At 43.6% G+C, this 21,052-nt stretch overlaps 1 protein-coding gene across 1 annotated transcript in view; it reads right to left on the reverse strand.

The window, feature by feature from the left end:
* Positions 1-18,823: 18,823 nt before the first annotated feature.
* The window catches only part of LOC129825502 (poly(A) polymerase alpha-like), a 34,292-nt gene continuing 32,063 nt past the window's right edge, over positions 18,824-21,052 (reverse strand). Inside the window, exon 20 of the mRNA XM_055885653.1 lies at positions 18,824-20,874. Within this exon, the coding sequence (XP_055741628.1) occupies positions 20,779-20,874 (96 nt within the window). The 3' untranslated portion in view covers positions 18,824-20,778. The remainder of the gene's footprint in view (positions 20,875-21,052) is intronic.

Consider the following 21,052-nt stretch of genomic DNA (forward strand, 5'->3'; position numbering starts at 1 on the left):
AGGAAGCTCAGGATGGCGTAGTAGGCCAATCAGTCCTCCTCTTTGGACCACCCACTAACCTCCCTCCACTCCCACCTCCATCTATCTGAAAAGTTTATGGAGGGGGTTAGGTGTTGGTATGTGGTGGTGAAGTAGTTAGCCTAGGTGGCAATTAACGCAGTGCTAATGAATTCCCAAGCATTATCAGTAAATCAACAGGCCCATGCTAATTACAGTTAGCGTACAGGACAGACTCGTCTCTCCCACAGTGTTGGGGCGGGAGGCACGGCGTCGGGCTCCCAAGGTCCCTCCGGAGCCAAACTCGCCAGCTGTGCGGTGCTGACAACAGCCACAGGTGCTCCTCAGACACAGACACACGCGTAAACACATACAGTTGAAGTCGGAAGTCTACATACACCTTAGCCAAAGACATTTAAACTCAGTTTTTCACAATTCCTGACATTTAATCCTAGTAAAAACTCCCTGCCTTAGGTCAGTTAGGATCAACACTTTATTTTGAGAATGTGAAATGTCAGAATAATAGTAGAGAGAATGATTTATTTCAGCTTTTATTTATTTCATCACATTCCCAGTGGGTCAGAAGTTTACATACAGTCAATTAGTATTTGGTAGCATTGCCTTTAAATTGTTTAACTTGGTTCAAACGTTTTGGGTAGCCTTCCACAAGCTTCCCACAGTAAGTTGGGTGAATTTTGGCACATTTCTCCTGACAGTGCTGGTGTAACTGAGTCAGGTTTGCAGGCCTCCTTGCTCGCACACACTTTTTCAGTTCAGCCCACAAATTTTCTATAGGAATGAAGTCAGAGCTTTGTGATGGCCACTCCAATACCTTGACTTTGTTGTCCTTAAGCCATTTTGCCACAACTTTGGAAGTATGCTTGGGGTCATTGTCCATTTGGAAGACCCATTTGCAACCAAGCTTTAACTTCCTGACTGATGTCTTGAGATGTTGCTTTAATATATCCACATAATTTTCCTGCCTGATGATGCCATCTATTTTGTGAAGTGCACCCGTCCCTCCTGCATCAAAGCACCCCCACAACATGATGCTGTCACCCCCATGCTTCACGGTTGGGATGGTGTTCTTCGGCTTGCAAGCCTCCCCGTTTTTCCTCCAAAGATAACGATGGTCATTATAGCCAAACAGTTATATTTTTGTTATGTTTCCAAAAAGTACGATCTTTGTCCCCATGTGCAGTTGCAATTCGTAGTCTGGCTTTTTTTATGTCAGTTTTGGAACAGTGGCTTCTTCCTTGCTGAGCAGCCTTTCAGGTTATGTGAATATAGGACTCGTTCTACTATGGAAATAGATACTGTGTACTTGTTTCCTCCAGCATCTTCACAGGGTCCTTTGCTGTTGTTCTGAGATTGATTTGCACTTTTGCACCAAAGTACATTAATCTCTAGGAGACAGAATGTGTCTCCTTCCTGAGCAGTATAACGGCTGCGTGGTCCCATGGTGTTTATACTTGCGTACTACTGTTTGTACAGATGAACGTGGTACCTTCAGGCGTTTGGAAATTGCTCCCAAGGATGAACCAGACTTGTGGAGGTCTACAATTTATTTTCTAAAGTCTTGGCTGATTTCTTTTGATTTTCCCATGATGTCAAGCAAAGAGGGACTGAGTTTGAAGTTAGGCCTTGAAATGCATCCACAGGTACACCTCCAATTGACTCAAATTATGTCAATTAGCCTATCAGAAGCTTCTAAAGCCATGACATCATTTTCTGGAATTTTACAAGCTGTTTAAAGGCACAGTCAACTTAGTGTATGTAAACTTCTGCCCCACTGGAATTGTGATACAGTGAATTATAAGTGAAATAATGTGTATGTAAACAATTGTTGGAAAAATGACTTGTATGATGCACAAAGAAGATGTTCTTACCGACTTGGCAAAACTATAGTTTGTTGACAAGAAATTTGTGGAGTGGTTGAAAAATGAGTTTAAATGACTCCAATCTAAGTGCATGTAAACTTCTGACTTCAACTGTACATCGCACACGCAAGCACACCTACAAACACACACACACACACACACACACACACACACACACACACACACACACACACACACACACACACACACACACACACACACACAGCCAATGTTAGCGACACACAGAACAACACTGTGTGTGTATCTAGCTATTTCCCCCATCCAAGGGGCTATATCAAATCATATGGGAATGATATGGCCTTTCAATCTCAGGTCCAATATTTGTGCATGAAGATTGTATGTGTCCTAAATGTCACCTTATTCCCTATATAGTACACTACTTTTGACCAGAGCCCATAGGACTCAGGCAAATTACCAACTAACTTCTTTAAAATGCAAGCAAAGCACGGGCACATAATGAATTGGTGAAACATCACTAGAGACACCGGTTGGTATCATACATCTAGTGCAGTTTAAAGGATGATTGTTGAGAACAGGAACCAATACATTAAACCCCCGAGAGTCGATTGACGCACCAGTGTGTCAATCTAAGTAACATAATAAAAAAATCTCCATAAAAAATCTGTCAGTTTAAACTAGAGATATCTGGGGGGGGGGGGGGGGGGGGGTTGCATTGGTTGTGTCTGAATCCACCGCATCCTCTGATGTCGCACTTCCGCATCTGCGGTGGAAGGTGGCAGAGCTGGAGTGGTGTTTGTCAGACCTGGAAACATCTGCGGTGGAAGGTGGCAGAGCTGGAGTGGTGTTTGTCAGACCTGGAAACATCTGTGGTGGAAGGTGGCAGAGCTGGAGTGGTGTTTGTCAGACCTGGAAACATCTGTGGTGGAAGGTGGCAGAGCTGGAGTGGTGTTTGTCAGACCTGGAAACATCTGTGGTGGAAGGTGGCAGAGCTGGAGTGGTGTTTGTCAGACCTGGAAACATCTGCGGTGGAAGGTGGCAGAGCTGGAGTGGTGTTTGTCAGACCTGGAAACATCTGTGGTGGAAGGTGGCAGAGCTGGAGTGGTGTTTGTCAGACCATGAGACATCTGTGGTGGAAGGTTGCAGAGCTGGAGTGGTGTTTGTCAGACCTGGAAACATCTGTGGTGGAAGGTGGCAGAGCTGGAGTGGTGTTTGTCAGACCTGGAAACATCTGCGGTGGAAGGTGGCAGAGCTGGAGTGGTGTTTGTCAGACCTGGAAACATCTGTGGTGGAAGGTGGCAGAGCTGGAGTGGTGTTTGTCAGACCTGGAAACATCTGCGGTGGAAGGTGGCAGAGCTGGAGTGGTGTTTGTCAGACCATGAGACATCTGCGGTGGAAGGTGGCAGAGCTACAGTGGTGTTTGTCAGACCTGGAACCATCTGCGGTGGAAGGTGGCAGAGCTACAGTGGTGTTTGTCAGACCATGAGACATCTGCGGTGAAAGGTGGCAGAGCTGGAGTGGTGTTTGTCAGACCTGGAAACATCTGCGGTGGAAGGTGGCAGAGCTGGAGTGGTGTTTGTCAGACCTGGAACCATCTGCGGTGGAAGGTGGCAGAGCTACAGTGGTGTTTGTCAGACCTGGAAACATCTGCGGTGGAAGGTGGCAGAGCTGGAGTGGTGTTTGTCAGACCTAGAACCATCTGCGGTGGAAGGTGGCAGAGCTACAGTGGTGTTTGTCAGACCTGGAACCATCTGCGGTGGAAGGTGGCAGAGCTACAGTGGTGTTTGTCAGACCATGAGACATCTGCGGTGAAAGGTGGCAGAGCTGGAGTGGTGTTTGTCAGACCTGGAACCATCTGCGGTGGAAGGTGGCAGAGCTACAGTGGTGTTTGTCAGACCTGGAACCATCTGCGGTGGAAGGTGGCAGAGCTGGAGTGGTGTTTGTCAGACCATGAGACATCTGCGGTGGAAGGTGGCAGAGCTGGAGTGGTGTTTGTCAGACCTGGAAACATCTGCGGTGGAAGGTGGCAGAGCTGGAGTGGTGTTTGTCAGACCATGACACATCCCGAAAATCGGTCTTCTCATGAAAACGTTTGTGGCGTCCGATTGGTTTGGACTACAAACTATTATCTCACGAACAAGACGGTGGTCTCTATTTTGCTCTACGACCCCCACAAGTGAATTTATTTGAAGGTTAACTGGTATCGGTTATTAAACATGAATGTAAGCATGAAGGGAGTTTTGTGCCAAACCCCCAAAAACGGTTAAATATGTGTAAAGAAAACCAAAACTATTTCCTGAACTTTCTTTCTCAAAACTTTTTTCTTAAGATTTTTAAATTATTTTTTACTGTATTTTTTGCCATTTATGAATGTGATATTCAATGAGTTTCAATGGGCTTTAGCAATAAAGGCCAAATTCTATATTTTATAAAATAAATGTTATATATTTTTATACCTAAAGAGGTCCTAAACTTCTAAATCAAATACCTGAAAACAATTCCATGTGTCACTTAGAACCAACCCCCCCCCCCCCCCCCTAGAACGGCTTACAGGCTCACAGAGGTCAATAGATGACTGGTAATGACGAATTCTAATAACTAAATCAGTGAAGCAGAGATTACCCAAACGATCACGAGCGTCGCACCACAGCATGAGCTATAAAACCTGACCTGAGCACGCACACACACACACACACACACACACACACACACACACACACACACACACACACACACACACACACACACACACACACACACACACACACACACACACACACACACACACACACACACACACACACACACACACACACACACACACACACAAACAAACATGTACAGACACACACTCACACACACTGCTCGTGAGTGTTGAGGAGATTCCTCCATAATTTAAGAGGAGATCAGTGAATGAAACACTTAATCCCAAAGGGGTGCTTTCTCAACTGTAATTTCAAAATAGTGTTTTAATAACACACCACTGCAACACTACATTAATCTCTGAATTAATTACCAACCCCACCCCCAAACCCACTCCCGCACCCAGCCCCACCCCCAAACCCACTCCCGCACCCAGCCCCACCCCCAAACCCACCCCCAAACCCAGCCCCACCCCCAAACCCACTCCCGCTCCCAGCCCCACCCCCAAACCCACTCCCAGCCCCACCCCCAAACCCACTCCCGCTCCCAGCCCCACCCGAAAACCCAACCACACTCCCAGCCCCACCCTCAAACAATACAGGAAGTTATTCACCTCACAAACTCAAATGAACAAACAATTAAATTAGGCCATAAATCTATAACATGTCCCTAATCTAAACATAATGTAACAAACATCTGGTGTATTAAGGTATAAATTACGGAACATTCACCTACATTTTATGCGAGACATTTTTAATCAAACATTTTAATAAAATACAATTCCAGAGAGAAATTAAAGAATATAGCGGGCGACTACGAGCCAGACCTGAAGGCAACACACAAACATTAAAAAAACATTTTAAATAGGGAACAAATACTGTAATAACCTTCTTCTTTGGTAATATAACATTCAACGGTCAGGGGACGACAAGCACTTTGAATATAAGGAAATGAAACACAAGAATCATGAATCATGCTGTAACAGGAACGTAAAGGAATTTGTGATTGTGAAATTAGCCTACGCTTTTTTTTTTTGCACTGGTACCAAGCAGTAGTAACACATAGACCTAGATAAAATATTGTAGCCTAACAATAAGATAAAGGCATTTGTGACACAAAAGTTCAAGCTGACAAGAGATAAAAAGCCCCAATTAAAAATAAAAATAAATCTGATTAGCAACAGTGCTACGGATGATAAAAGAGAAATCCCTCCCCTGCTATCCTGGCTAACCTCTATAATAATAAATAAAGAGCTGACACTACAGTGATCTCCCTACATCACACTGTGTATGTTCTCATATGGATAAAATAACAGTGAGTGAGCGACGTGTGTGTGTGTGTTCTCTCTGTGTGTGTGTGTGTGTGTGTGTGTGTGTGTGTGTGTGTGTGTGTGTGTGTGTGTGTGTGTGTGTGTGTGTGTGTGTGTGTGTGTAGGTGTGTGTGTAGGTGTGTGTGTAGGTGTGTGTGTAGGTGTGTAGGTGTGTAGGTGTGTAGGTGTGTGTGTGTGTGTGTGTGTGTGTGTGTGTGTGTGTGTGTGTGTGTGTGTGTGTGTGTAGGTGTGTGTAACTCTCTCTCCGTATGAACTATCTGCAGAGAGACTAAAGCATGCCCTCGAGGTCTGCGTATCAGTGATAACCTTTAGAATAAGGTGTAGTTCATGCCTGTCGCCCTCCGCTCTGCTCTGCCCCTGTCTATCTGATGAAAGGATATGGAGATGGTTTGGATAGATTCTCAATTTCTCATGCAGAGGAAGGGAAGACAGGCAGGACAGGCAGACTGGCATATGTGATTGATGTCATATTTTTGTATTAGGCATTTTAAGGTGTAGCAGAGTACATAGCCAACCCTTACAGCAAGCTGAAATACTCTAACTGAAAGGAGGGTGTTTTGGCATGTAAGGGTTGTCTAACTGAAAGGAGGGTGTTTTGGCATGTAAGGGTTGTCTAACTGAAAGGAGGGTGTTTTGTCATGTAAGGATTGTCTATCTGAAAGGAGGGTGTTTTGGCATGTAAGGGTCGTCTATCTGAAAGGAGGGTGTTTTGGCATGTAAGGGTTGTCTAACTGAAAGGAGGGTGTTTTGGCATGTAAGGGTTGTCTATCTGAAAGGAGGGTGTTTTGGCATGTAAGGGTCGTCTATCTGAAAGGAGGGTGTTTTGGCATGTAAGGGTTGTCTAACTGAAAGGAGGGTGTTTTGGCATGTAAGGGTCGTCTATCTGAAAGGAGGGTGTTCTGTCATGTAAGGGTTGTCTATCTGAAAGGAGGGTGTTCTGTCATGTAAGGGTTGTCTATCTGAAAGGAGGGTGTTTTGTCATGTACAGGTTGTCTAACTGAAAGGAGGGGGTTTTGTCATGTATTTCAGAGGTTTGACTCCCCTTGGTTTCTGGTAATGGTCCTAGCGGTCCCTTTAGTGTGATATGCCTATGGCCAGCTCTGCTACATGACGTCAATGTCATATATTCATCTTGTGTAATTCCACTCTCTCTGACAGGAAAATGAATGAAGAATTCAACACACACTCAGACATCCTCTACCAAGCACTCATATTTCAATTAACTTTTGATTGAGTTATGAAATATACAAAATGACAAAATATTTTCTTGTTTGTGACATCCGTCTTCTTAGATTCCCCAGTATTCTACATGACATTCCATTAATTCCGTTTGCACCGGGACAGGTGATCGTCAGCAATAGTAATTTCATCAATACATTTTTCCGGGCCTTGCCTTCTATTTTTCGAATGAAAAAATAACTTGCTAATTTTGTCGGTGCTCTTTCTAGACACTGCAGGTTTAATTGCTAATTGTGAACTGGGAATGAATACATTTGCATATTAATTAGTTAATTCATTTGCATTTTTAATTTGCTGCCTTCAAAGGGGGTGAGATAAAAGGTCGCGCAATTCTGAATAATTTAAATAATTTATGCTCCATTGGTGAAAAGAAGCCGAACAGAAGTGCTGTGTGGATGTTAACCCCAGAGAGCTTTTAGCGAATAAAGCACTCCAAAAATTGTTTTAACAAATCTAATTAAACGGAAAAAGCCACCAACCAGTACAGTTGAGGAGAGAGTAGTGTCCTGAGGAAGAGCGACTGAGAGAGAGAAAGAGGGAGGGGGGAGAGAGGGGGAGGGAATAAAGAGAGGGTGAGAGAGACAGGTATGAAGCCACCACCCAGAGCAGTAGGAAGGAGAGAGAGTAGTGTCCTTAGGAAGGGAACATGAGAGAGGGGGAGAGAGAAAGAGAGAGAGAGACACAGACAGACAGAGACAGACAGACAGACAGACAGACAGACAGACAGACAGACAGACAGACAGACAGACAGACAGAGAAAGAAGATGGAGGAGACATCCTTTCATTGGGATATGAAGGCCATTCTGATTCTTATCATCCTTTACATTGATCATATAGCCCTAGAGGGATGAAGAGGATGGAGTTATTACTCAGTACTTGCTTCTGTCATTCTCTCCCATGTTCAAAGTTACTGGAAATACTGTACAGTGCCTTCAGAAAGTATTCACACCCCTTGACTTTTTCCACATTTTTGTTGTGTTACAGCCTGAATTTAAAGTTGATTCCATCTAGATTGTTTTTGTCACTGGCCTACACACAGTTTACCCCATAGTGTCAAAGTGGAATTATGTTATTAGAAATGAAAAGCTGAAATGTCTGGAGTCCTCAACCCAGCGTTTCCCAAACTCGGTCCTCGGGAGCCCAAGAGGGGCACGTTTTGTTTTCTGCCCTAAAACTACACAGCTGATTCAAATTATCAAAGCTTGATGATTAGTTTATTATTTGAATCAGTTGTATAGCGCTAGGGCAAAAAAACTAACTGTGCACCAAGTTTGAGTAACCCTGACTCAACCCCTTTGTTATGACAAGCGTAAATAAGTTCTGGAGTAAAAATTTGCTTAACAAATCGCATAATAAGCTGCGTGGACTCTGTGTGCAATAATAGTGTTTAACATGATTTTTAAATGACTGCCTCATCTCTGTATCCCACACAAACAATTATCTGTAAGGTCCCTCAGTCGAGCAGTGAATTTCAAACACAGATTCAACCACAAAGACCAGGGAGGTTATCCAATGGCTCGCAAAGAAGGGTAGATGGGTAAAACTTTTTTGGGAAAAGCAGACATTGAATATCCCTTTGAGCATGGTGTATCAATACACCCAGTCCCTACAGAGATACAGTCATCCTTCATAACTCAGTTGCCAGAGAAGAAGGAAACCGCTCAGGGATTTCACCATGAGGCCAATGGTAACTTTAAAACAGCTACAGAGTTTAATGGCTGTATTAGGAGAAAACTGAGGATGGGTCAACAGCATTGCAGTTACTCCACAATACTAATTTAATTGACAGAGTGAAAAGAAGGAAGCCTGTACACTTTAAATACAAAGTGTTATGTTTGGGGCAAATACAATACAACATTACTGAGTACCACTCCATATTTTCAAGCATAGTGGCAGCTGCATCATGTTATGGGTATGCTTGTCATCGTTAAGGACGGGAGTTTTTCAGGATAAAAAATAAACGTAACGGAGCTAAGCACAGACAAAATCCCAGAGGAAAACCTGGTTCAGTCTGCTTTTCACCAGACACTGGGAGATGAAATCACCTTTCAGCAGAATAACCTAAAACACAAGGCCAAATCTCCATTGGAGTTGCTTACCAAGAAACAGGCAGAGTTACAGTTTCAACTTAAATCTGCATGATGATGAAAAATGAAAAATCTATGGCAAGACCTGAAAATGGTTGTCTAGCAATGATCAACAACCAACTTGACAGAGCTTGAAGAATTTTGAAAATGATTTTGAAATGGGTAATCCAGCTGTGGAAAGCTTGTCCAGAAAGACTCTCAGCTGTAATCACAGCCAAAGGTGATTCTAACATGTATTGACTCAAGGGGTTGAATACTTACCTAATCAAGATATTTTTGGATATTTATTTAAAAAATTTAACTAAATATATTTTGGCTCTTCCACCTTGACATTACAGAATATTTTGTGTAGATTGTTGACGAAAAAGGAAAATTAAATCAATTTTAATCCCACTTTGTAAACACAACAAGATGTGGGAAAAGTACCTGGGTGTGAATACTTTCTGAAGGCACTGTAGTCCTTCCTGCCTGGGCTGTGAGGAGAGGAGGAACACACACCCACAGAGACCATCCATGCGTTCAGCGCTCCTTGTCCCTGCCACAGCAAAGGTGAAACACACCGACGCCAGCCGACACCTGAGACAGAGGATAGCTAGCTCCAGAGTGTGATTCCATTCCTCTCCATGGTCGTTGTAGATAATAAAGGTTAATTATAGTGGTTCACCATGTCATATTTGACATGACCAGTCATCGCTGTAATTACAATCATTACACTCCAATGAATGTGTAGTTATCCCCTTTTAAACACACGGCCGCACAAAGACAATCTATTATTCAATCAGACCAGAGCCATTCAGATCAGACCTGCCTGAGTTCACTTCATCTTGGGCCTGGATGAATCTGACTGCAGTTAATACGCCCTCTGAGCCCCGGAGAAGAAGAGAAGAACAAAAAAAAGAGAGAAGAGACCTAATTAGAACCCTTTCAAACGGTCAATCACATTTTCAAAGGAATGCTTTAAGTTTATTCTGATAATCAGGTGACGTGAATAGGACTGGATTTCATCTGCTGCTTATCAGAAGTTATCTGGAGATAGAGGGGATGGCAAGTCAGGTGGATGATGAGGCTTTGCCCTTCTCTAGCTTTGTTTCTCTCTCTCGTTTCCCCCTACTGTATCTCTCCCTTTTCTCTCCCCTCTCCCTCACCTCATTTCTACCATATCCTCGGTCTACTCTACCCAGTGCCCACAGGGATTGGCAGCATGTAATTTAAGAGCAACTGGCACAAAGACCAAATCCCGAGCAGGCAGGCCTATAATGGAGGCTGGTGAGATGTGTTCCGATTTAAATGGGGCCGAGCATTCGGCTCGCAGCACAGGCCCACGGTGTGTAATTAAGATCACTAGGGACAAAGGAGAGTAGAGGAGACAGTCCAACAATGCAAAGACAGGACCTGGGGTGTGGAGGGGGGGGGAATATCAGCTTCATTCACCCAAAATGGAATAGGAAAGACCAAATCTAGTACTTCCTACCTCTAGTCTACTTTATTGTTAGTGTGTTTAAGTCAGTGGTGTAAAGTACTTAAGTAAAAATACATTAAAGTACCACTTAAGTTGTTTTTTGGGGGTATCTGTACTTTACTTCACTATTTACATTTGATTACTTTTACTTCACTACATTCCAAAGGAAAATATTGTACTTTTTACTCCATACATTTTTCCTGACAACCAAAAGTACTTGTTACAATTTTTAATTATAATTCACTGTATCACGATTCCAATGGGTCAGATGTTTACATACACTAAGTTGACTGTGCCTTTAAACAGCTTGGAACATTCCCGAAAATGATGTAAAGGCTTTAGAAGCTTCTGATAGGCTAATTGACATCATTTGAGTCAATTGGAGGTGTACCTGTGGATGTATTTCAAGGCCTACCTTCAAACTCAGTGCCTCTTTGCTGGACATCATGGGAAAATCGGATTGGAGACCTCCACAAGTCTGGTTCATCCTTGGGAGCAATTTCCAAACGCCTGAAGGTACCACATTCATCTGTACAAACAATAGTATGCAAGTATAAACACCATGGGACCACGCAGCTGTCATACCGCTCAGGAAGGAGACGCGTTCTGTCTCCTAGAGATGAACATACTTTGGTGTGAAAAGTGCAAATCAATCCCAGAACAACAGCAAGGACCTTCTGAAGATGCTGGAGGAAACAGGTACAAAAGTATCTATATCCACAGTTAAACAAGTCCTATATCGACATAACCTGAAAGGCTGCTCAGTAAGGAAGAAGCCACTGCTCCAAAACTGCCATAAAAAAGCCAGACTACGGTTTGCAACTGCACATGGGGACAAAGATCGTACTTTTTGGAGAAATGTCCTCTGGTCTGATGAAACAAAAATAGAACTGTTTGGCCATAATGACCATCGTTATGTTAGGAGGAAAAAGGGTGAGGCTTGCAAGCCGAAGAACACCATCCCCTCTGTGAAGCATGGGGGTGGCAGCATCATGTTGTCACGACTTCCGCCGAAGTCGGCCCTTCTCCTTGTTCGGGTGGTGTTCGGCGGTCGACGTCACCGGCTTTCTAGTCACCACCGATCCATTTTTCTGTTTCGTTTGGTTTTGTCTGCATAATTACACACCTGGTTTCAATTCCCCTATTATGTTCCCTATTTAACCCTCTGGCTTTCATTTCTGTTTTGTCCGTGATTGTTTGTTACGTTAGTGGTTGTTGTTATTTCTTGTCATTCCCTTTGTGGATTTTTGCTGTGATTTTGAGTAAACGTTTTGTGTTTCGCTCAACCCCTGTGTCCTGCATTTGACTCTGCTACTTCGCTGCACACAACACTGACACATGTTGTGGGGTTGCTTTGTTGCAGGAGGGACGGGTGCACAACACAAAATAGATGGCATCATGAGGATGGGAAATGATGTGGATATATTGAAGCAAAATCTCAAGACATCAGTCAGGAAGTTAAAGCTTGGTCGCAAATGGGTCTTCCAAATGGACAATGACCCCAAGCATACTTCCAAAGTTGTGGCAAAATAGCTTAAGGACAACAAAGTCAGGGTATTGGACTGGCCATCACAAAGCCCTGACCTCAATCCTATAGAACATTTTTGGGCTGAACTGAAAAAGCGTGTGTGAGCAAGGAGGCCTACAAACCTGACTCAGTTACACCAGCTCTGTCACGAGAAATGGGCCAAAATTTACCCAACTTATTGTGTGAAGCTTGTGGAAGGCTACCCGAAACATTTGACCCAAGTTAAACAATTTAAAGGCAATGCTACCAAATACTACTTGAGTGTATGTAAACTTCTGACCCACTGGGAATGCGATGAAAGAAATAAAAGCTGAAATAAATCACTCTCTACTATTATTCTGACATTTCACATTCTTAAATTAAAGGTGATCCTAACTGACCTAAAACAGGGAATTGTTACTGGGATTAAATGTCAGGAATTGTGATAAACTGAGTTTAAATGTTTTTGGTTAAGGTTTAAACTTCCTATTTCAACTGTATTACCTCAATTACCTTGACTAACTTGTACCTCCGCACATTGACTCGGTACCGGTACCCCCTGTATATACTGTAGCTTCGTTATTGTTATTTTATTGTGTTACTTTTTTAAACTTTAGTTTATTTAGTAAATATTTTCTTAACACAATTTTTCTTAAAACTGCATTGTTGGTTAAGGGTTTGTAAGTAAACATTTCAAGGTAAGATCTAAACCTGTTGTATTCATTTTAAATGATTTATACTTTTACTTTTGATACTTAAGTATATTTAATCATTTACATTTACTTATGATACTTAAGTATATTTCTAACCAAATCCCTTTAGACTTTTACTCAAATAGTATTTTACTGGCTGACTTTTACTCAAATAGTATTTTACTGGCTGACTTTTAATTGAGTAACTTTCTATTAAGGCATCTATACTTTTACTCAAGTTTGACAATTGTGTACTTTTTCCACCTCTGGTCTAAGTACTCCAGATCGGCTGATTACTCAGGTGATACATTTCTATATGACAATGCTAATTCTGGAGTTTGGTTGAAATGACATAGTACAGTAAAGGCTTATGCCACTCTACATTTCTCTAATAAGGCCTGTGCAGTTCTGCAGAGAGAGAGAGAGAGTGAGAGGCCTCCACCTCAGCCCCCTCCTCGTCACCAGGACCCCGAGCCCCATCCTCGCCTCCTGACAAACCTCCAGAGGCGGAGCTGCCAGGCTGTGCCAGCAGCTGTGGAGACGCTCATTTGCATATGAAGGCCTTAATTAGGTTTTGTGTAGTGCAAGCGCCCGTGAAAGAGAGCGCTCGTGTAGGGAGAGTGTGACCAGCGGACATGAGGTGGCACATGACTGGGGTGTTGGATTGAAGTCCTTTGTGGTGACGATGGGCACAAAGGGGGGCTGTACAAAACAAAGTCATCAGCGATTGGATCGTCTCTAACCCGTCATAGTATCAAAGCCAATGACGAATTTTCAAACTGCCGCTTTACCCAGGTGTGTTCTGGATCTGGCCCAACCCATCGGTTTCTGAACCAATCAGAAGACCCTGAATATGTTGGCATTCGGTGAAGGGTCGGGGGAGGTACTCAGATCCAGACTCATTGCAGAGAAGAAACTAACATCTGTGGGCGTGGTGTAGCGTTTGGCTAGAGCAAGGATAGTCTGGGTAGCCAGGCATGGTTCGGATGGCAACTGAGGTGGTAGAGGGACAGGGGGTGGGGGTACTGGTACTGGTACAGGACCAGAGAGGAAGCTAGTTTAGGGATAAGGTCGAAATGGGATTGACAAATCAACCGCTTGAGGTTGGAGCACAAACATTCTCCTGCTAAGAAACTGTGCCTACAATACATGTGTTCAAGGCCGTTAACCCACGACAACAACTGATGACGTGGACGTCGATTAAGACAGCCCCCCGCACCTCTCTGATTCAGAGGGGTTGGGTTAAATGTGGAAGACACATTTCAGTTGAATGCATTCAGTTGTGCAACTAACTAGGTATCCCCCTTTCTCTACTGTTTCCTCTAGAGCCAAGCCTTTGCTAATTGTACCTTTGCTTACCTCCAACAGTACAACAAGGCATCCACACCCTCAACCGGTTTTGACTAGAAAGGATACAGCTTGTCAAAATTGATTAGGAGGATAGGAGAACTTACACAGCAAGTTAGGAGAATTAACACAGCAGGTTAGGAGAATTAACGTAGCAGGTTAGGAGAACTTATGCAGCAGGTTAGGATACTTAACGTAGCAGGTTAGGAGAACTTATGCAGCAGGTTAGGATAATTAACGTAGCCGGTTAGGAGAATTAATAACTAGCAGGTTAGGAGAATTAACGTAGCAGGTTAGGAGAACTTACGCAGCAGGTTAGGAGAATTAACGTAGCAGGTTAGGAGAATTAACGTAGCAGGTTAGGAGAATTAACGTAGCAGGTTAGGAGAATTAACGTAGCAGGTTAGGAGAATTAACGTAGCAGGTTAGGAGAATTAACGTAGCAGGTTAGGAGAATTAATGTAGCAGGTTAGGAGAATTAATGTAGCAGGTTAGGAGAATTAGGTTAAGGTTAGAAAAAGGCTTTGATAAAATGATTTTAAAAATCTACTTTTGACATAAGCTGTATCCAATCTAGACATGACATCAACCTGTCTGTCATGACACAGCAGCCTTCTCTCCGCTATAGAACTGGCCAGATCACTCAGAGCGCTGTCTCAGTTTATCTTCTCAGATCTCCTTGAGAAGGAGACCTCTAAACATTGCGGCACATCCCTTCCCTTTCAAGGTAGAAAGCACAGTAGCATTCATTGTTTTCATCTCACCTCTCAGTTTGTGAAAGCCGCTCCTGCTTTTATCACCTGATTTGTTGAGTGGAGACGCTTGAAAACAGTCAGGAGAGATTTAATATGCATCTAAGAGGGGAACATCAATGACAGGTATGGTATGATAAAGAGGGGAACATCAATGACCGGTATGGTATGATAAAGAGGGGAACATCAATGACCGGTATGGTATGATAAAGAGGGGAACATCAATGACCAGTATGGTATGATAAAGAGGGGAACATCAATGACCGGTATGGTATGATAAAGAGGGGAACATCAATGACCAGTATGGTATGATAAAGAGGGGAACATCAATGACCAGTATGGTATGATAAAGAGGGGAACATCAATGACCAGTATGGTATGATAAAGAGGGGAACATCAATGACCGGTATGGTATGATAAAGAGGGGAACATCAATGACCAGTATGGTATGATAAAGAGGGGAACATCAATGACCAGTATGGTATGATAAAGAGGAGAACATCAATGACCAGTATGGTATGATAAAGAGGGGAACATCAATGACCAGTATGGTATGATAAAGAGGGGAACATCAATGACCGGTATGGTACGATAAAGAGAACATCAATGACAGGTATGGTATGATAAAGATGGGAACAGGTAGGTAGCCTAGTGGTTAGAGCGTTGGACTAGTAACCGAAAGGTTGCTGGGTCAAATCCCCGAGCTGACAAGGTAAAAATCTGTCGTTCTGCCAATGAACACGGCATTTAACACTGTGTTACCCGGTAGGCCGTCATTGTAAATAAGAATTTGTTCTTAACTGACTTGCCTAGTAAAATAAAGAGGGGATCCTCTGAAAGGAGTGTGTACAAGGAAAGGAGAGCAGCACCGGGTCAACTGGGAGGGAACCTAACTTTAGTCAGGAGCCCAGAGGATTTAGCCGTCACAGAGAGCAACTCAAGAGAGATGGAGGAGGAGGCATCCAAGGCAAAGGAAAGTCTTGTCTGTCTAGATGAACATAGCACCTAAGACATGGTTGCAATATGAACCAGGCTGCACTCCAATGGGTGCCACTTAGTGGAGGCTAAGGTCAAAGTGTATGTATGGCCCTATTTCAACTCATAACATCACTATGGCCCTATTTCAACTCATAACATCACTATGGCTCTATTTCAACATTGAAATTTAATTCATTGATTGAAAAGTATATATATAAAATAAGGACAATCCATTTCATTCACTGATAAAGAATCCAAGCGTGCCTATAAACCAGGCTACCTGTAAACATTACAGTACTCTCAACACGAGCCGTCCTGAACTAAACTACATGTCCCAGCATGCATTGCCAGACCATGCCCTCCCACCAGCATCGGCACGTTGCCCGTGGCGACGAGTGTGGGGTCACGGCAACGTAGAGTCCCGTAGGTGGTACAGAACCCCTCTGTCACTCACATGGTAAACGTCACTTACTCCTTGTCCCGTCATCAATCTGGTGGTCTAACAACCTCCAGCAGATGGAGACCCAGCAGGAGGACAGGAGGGCCGTGCCCTGGGCCGCTACCCCACACAGAGAGCACTCTGTTGGGCTAAGAGGGGACACAACACAAGGATAGCCTGGGTCGCTCCCAGCAGGAGCTACCCCACACAGAGAGCACTCTGTGGGGCTAAGAGGGGACACAACACAAGGATAGCCTGGGTCTCTCCCAGAAGGAAGACGGGGGACCGTGCCCTGGGCTTCTCCAAATCAGAGAACATTCTGCTGGGCAAAGAGGAGTCACAACACTGGGGGAGACCCACGGCCCAGCCCAGATCTCTCCCACAGAGCAGCCAGACACACCTCTGGATGAAGGCCTAATGTAGGGGAATATTGATGAGGACAGCACACAGAACAGTTATTTAACACATCTCTATGGAGGACTGTTTGTATGGTGGAGTAGCATTTGAAATAGAATGGACATTCCTATGCATTTTCTATGGTGCAGGGTCACTGCTGTCAATGATGAGGATCCATTTGAATTAGCCTAGCTAGAACACATGCACTACTTCTATAGTGACGCAATAGGAACAGCCAGCAAAGACAGACAATACGAACGACCAAGTTTATTGTTCCTTACCATGTCCCTCTGCCATTTTATACCGCGTCTGGCCGAATGCGCCGAGCCACAGATACGGCTTGCTGTAAATACATAGGACCTATAGAGTCAAAGGTAGACCCTATATAAAGCAGAGATGTGAATGCAAACATCTGATCACATTGAAGCAATACATACACTAATGATAAACATGATCTGGGAGTGAATAAACTGGTGTGTCCAATCAAATATATTCAAAAGACAAGACTAACCACCTGCTGAGTAAAGAGGAAGACTGATCTGTTCCTAAGCAACAACACACTCTTACAAGCTCCGTCTAATGTCTTGGGAAATTCGGACCGGCTCGGGATGCAGATAGGAGGATTCGGAGGGACATAGGAATAACAACAGACTAGTTTAACTAGGACAAGTCATGAGCATGCTCTCTGCATAGCCACGGTCTCGTCTTTTACATTTCTGTGATATTTCAGAAACTGTCGTCTGACTTGTGGGACTACACTCAGAGTATCACAGTCTCTTTGTCTACTAGGAGACTGCTCCCTGGGTATACCAGTCTCTTCGTCTACTAGGAGACTGCTCCCTGGGTATACCAGTCTCTTCATCTGCTAGGAGACTGCTCCCTGGGTATTCCAGTCACTTCGTCTACTGGGAGACTGCTCCCTGGGTATACCAGTCTCTTTGTCTACTAGGAGACTGCTCCCTGGGTACACCAGTCTCTTCGTCTACTAGGAGACTGCTCCCTGAGTATACCAGTCTCTTCATCTGCTAGGAGACTGCTCCCTGGGTATACCAGTCTCTTCATCTGCTAGGAGACTGCTCCCTGGGTATTCCAGTCACTTCGTCTACTGGGAGACTGCTCCCTGGGTATACCAGTCTCTTTGTCTACTAGGAGACTGCTCCCTGGGTACACCAGTCTCTTCGTCTACTAGGAGACTGCTCCCTGAGTATACCAGTCTCTTCATCTGCTAGGAGACTGCTCCCTGGGTATACCAGTCTCTTCATCTGCTAGGAGACTGCTCCCTGAGTATACCAGTCTCTTCGTCTGCTAGGAGACTGCTCCCTGAGTATACCAGTCTCTTCGTCTGCTAGGAGACTGCTCCCTGGGTATACCAGTCTCTTCGTCTACTAGGAGACTGCTCCCTGGGTATACCAGTCTCTTCGTCTGCTAGGAGACTGCTCCCTGAGTATACCAGTCTCTTCGTCTGCTAGGAGACTGCTCCCTGGGTATACCAGTCTCTTCATCTGCAAGGAGACTGCTCCCTGAGTATTCCAGTCTCTTCATCTGCAAGGAGACTGCTCCCTGGGTATACCAGTCTCTTCATCTACTAGGAGACTGCTCCCTGAGTATACCAGTCTCTTCGTCTACTAGGAGTTGAGATACTTAAGCAAAAGTAAATGTATTTCCTACTTTATAAATTTACAAATAATGTATGATTTTGTAATGTTGTAAATCAAGTTAAAAATAACATTTTAAAATGAATAGAAATGTGCTAAAACATCTGATAATATAAGCACTGCCATTTGAACCATAGGTCTCATATAGCAGAAACCAGCAACCCAGGTCTTCCCCAACTCGGTCCTGGGGCACAGTGTTTGCCCCAACACTACGCAGCTTATTCAAAACAATCAAAGTCTAATGATAAGTTGATCATTTGAATCCGCTGTGTAGTGCTAGGGGAAAAACCAAAACGTGCACCCCTTCAGTTCCCGAGGACCGAGATGGGGAAACAGCAGGGGTAAGAGTGCGCTGGGGTGTTATGCGACTGTGGTGGAACTTCTTGCTGCGTTTTTCCCCTCACGCAGTTGTGGCACACTTTGAACAAAAACACGAGAATATCTTCGCAACAAGGTAGACCTTTATTTGTGAAAAAAAGTACAATACCTCTCATCCTTACAAATACACCTAAGAAATAAAAACCGTTCAACTGAAAAAGAGCATTGTAAGAACAGGGGACAGAACATTTAAATGGTAGTCATTGAAGAGAAACATCTGTACATGTTGATTAACACACTGTAGGTTGACCGTGGTCTTCAGATTCATCATCACCATACAAGTCCACACGATTAGCACAAACAAATTCAAACAAAAGTATCATTTTGTTAATACATCTAGAAAATATTGAGAAAGTTAAAATGTTAAAAGTCAGGACACATTGTTTTTAAAACATAAAAAAAAAAAAAAAAAAAAAGATCTGTTACTTTGTTTGCTAACCCTACGAACAAGTTTTAAACCAGTTGACTATTCCCACAAAGTCCACATCCACTACGATGTGAACAAGCAAATCCAAAATGAATAAGCAACAAAGACAATTGGTCTTTTGAACTAAACCCTCTATGTAATGTTAGAATAATTATCTTGATTCAAATTGCACCATTTTAAGCAAAAATAATAATAATTCACCAAGGCGAAAGCTCAAGTCCTTTTATATTCTAAGCAAAAGAAAAGCGTTGTTTTTCATCATGTTATTGTACAAGACAGACACTAATGGTTACTGTACAATGCATGTACACATAGAACAAATTTAGATTCTATGCCCATTCTAATCATTTTGATTCAATACAATTTATATCTGAATGCTTCCAGTCAGACACCAGACCACGTCTCTACTCTACACTCGGCCTACAGCACTCTGCTACTACCCTCTCTTACTGTAGCAGTCCTCGGACATAAATCAGAGATAATCTGAACGTTAGCGTGAATGTAGAAAGATGACTAAACTCTTAACTCCTCTGTGTCATCTCTAGATTATAAACATGCATCCTAGACAGAGAAACTACACCATCCTGTTCACAGAGACATTCGGAGATATTCGTTTTTTTTTTTTTTGGTCAAAGTTATTGTGTTGTACATGTACACAAACCTGATGTAGTTCCATTAGCAAGCATACAGCTGCACGTGATGACAGCGTGGACATCTTTATGAGGTGTTCCCTCATACACTACCTGTAAACCCTGAAGGCCACCTCATATCCCAACAGTTACCTGACAGACAGCGATTACCTGCCCATGGATTATAGACTGAAACACAAATGGCAGCCGATTCCCTTTATATAATGACCAGGGTTGTAAGTAGTGGACTATATAGGGCCTTCAAGCCAGTTCCACTTTTCATTGGTCCAGTCTAAAACGGGGATTGATTTAGACCTGGGACACCAAGATGTGTGCAATTAGTTACCAGGTAGAATAGAAAAGCAGCAGGCTCCAGACCTCGTAAGGGTCAGAGTTTATTAACCCTGCTATAGGGAACAGGGTGTCATAACCTGTAGTCAGTCATCTCTAATCTGTTATAGAAGACCGGAAATAACAGGTTAGAACTGGCCTACGTGAGCACGTCTGTCTGCAGAGTCACTGTGACATCTTTGTGCAACATTCTACTCCTTCCAGCAGCTCTGGAAGAAGTAGGATGAAGATACCTCAATGGTTAAGGTGAAGACACAGGGGAAGGTAAGCTGATCCCAGATCTGTGCCTAAGGGACAACTGTAAATTTAACCAGTAAGGTAGAAGTTGGAAGCTGCCTGGGAGAATCCAGTAGAAGGGCAACATCGCCCTCTTGTGAAGATAGTTGCAACTACGCCCTGCATGTCAACTGACAATGTCCCTAGTCGAGAGAGCGCTGTCTGTTGTCTGTGTGTCTGTCTAGTCGCCTGTGCGTCCACCCTGTCTGTCTGTGTGTCTGTCTGCAGCACTGTGGACATTCCGTGGCAAAGGACAAGTAGGTCTTAGGACATCCACCGTAGCGGTCAGGGGTTGGGGGCCGGGGGAGGCTGGATTGGTGCGTCTGTCTGTCCTCTCCTACCTGCTGAGACGAAGCTTGATAGAGTTCTTCACCACTGGAATGGGGTTGGCTGGCAAGAGAGGCACGTCAGACAGATCCGTACTCACCATTCTCTGAGGGGAGGAGAGAGAGATTATTAAGTCGTTGTTTGGCTGCAAAATTCCCAAAATAAAACAGACCAAAGTGGAGAAAATTACCTGTAGCCTACCTAGAATAATGAGAGATACTCTTTTGTGAGTGTAATATTTACTGTTAATTTCCCTTTTCTTTCTTCTTTAAAAAAAAAAATAT

The sequence above is a fragment of the Salvelinus fontinalis genome, chromosome 27 (assembly GCF_029448725.1).
Source record: "Salvelinus fontinalis isolate EN_2023a chromosome 27, ASM2944872v1, whole genome shotgun sequence".
NCBI lineage: Eukaryota > Metazoa > Chordata > Actinopteri > Salmoniformes > Salmonidae > Salvelinus > Salvelinus fontinalis.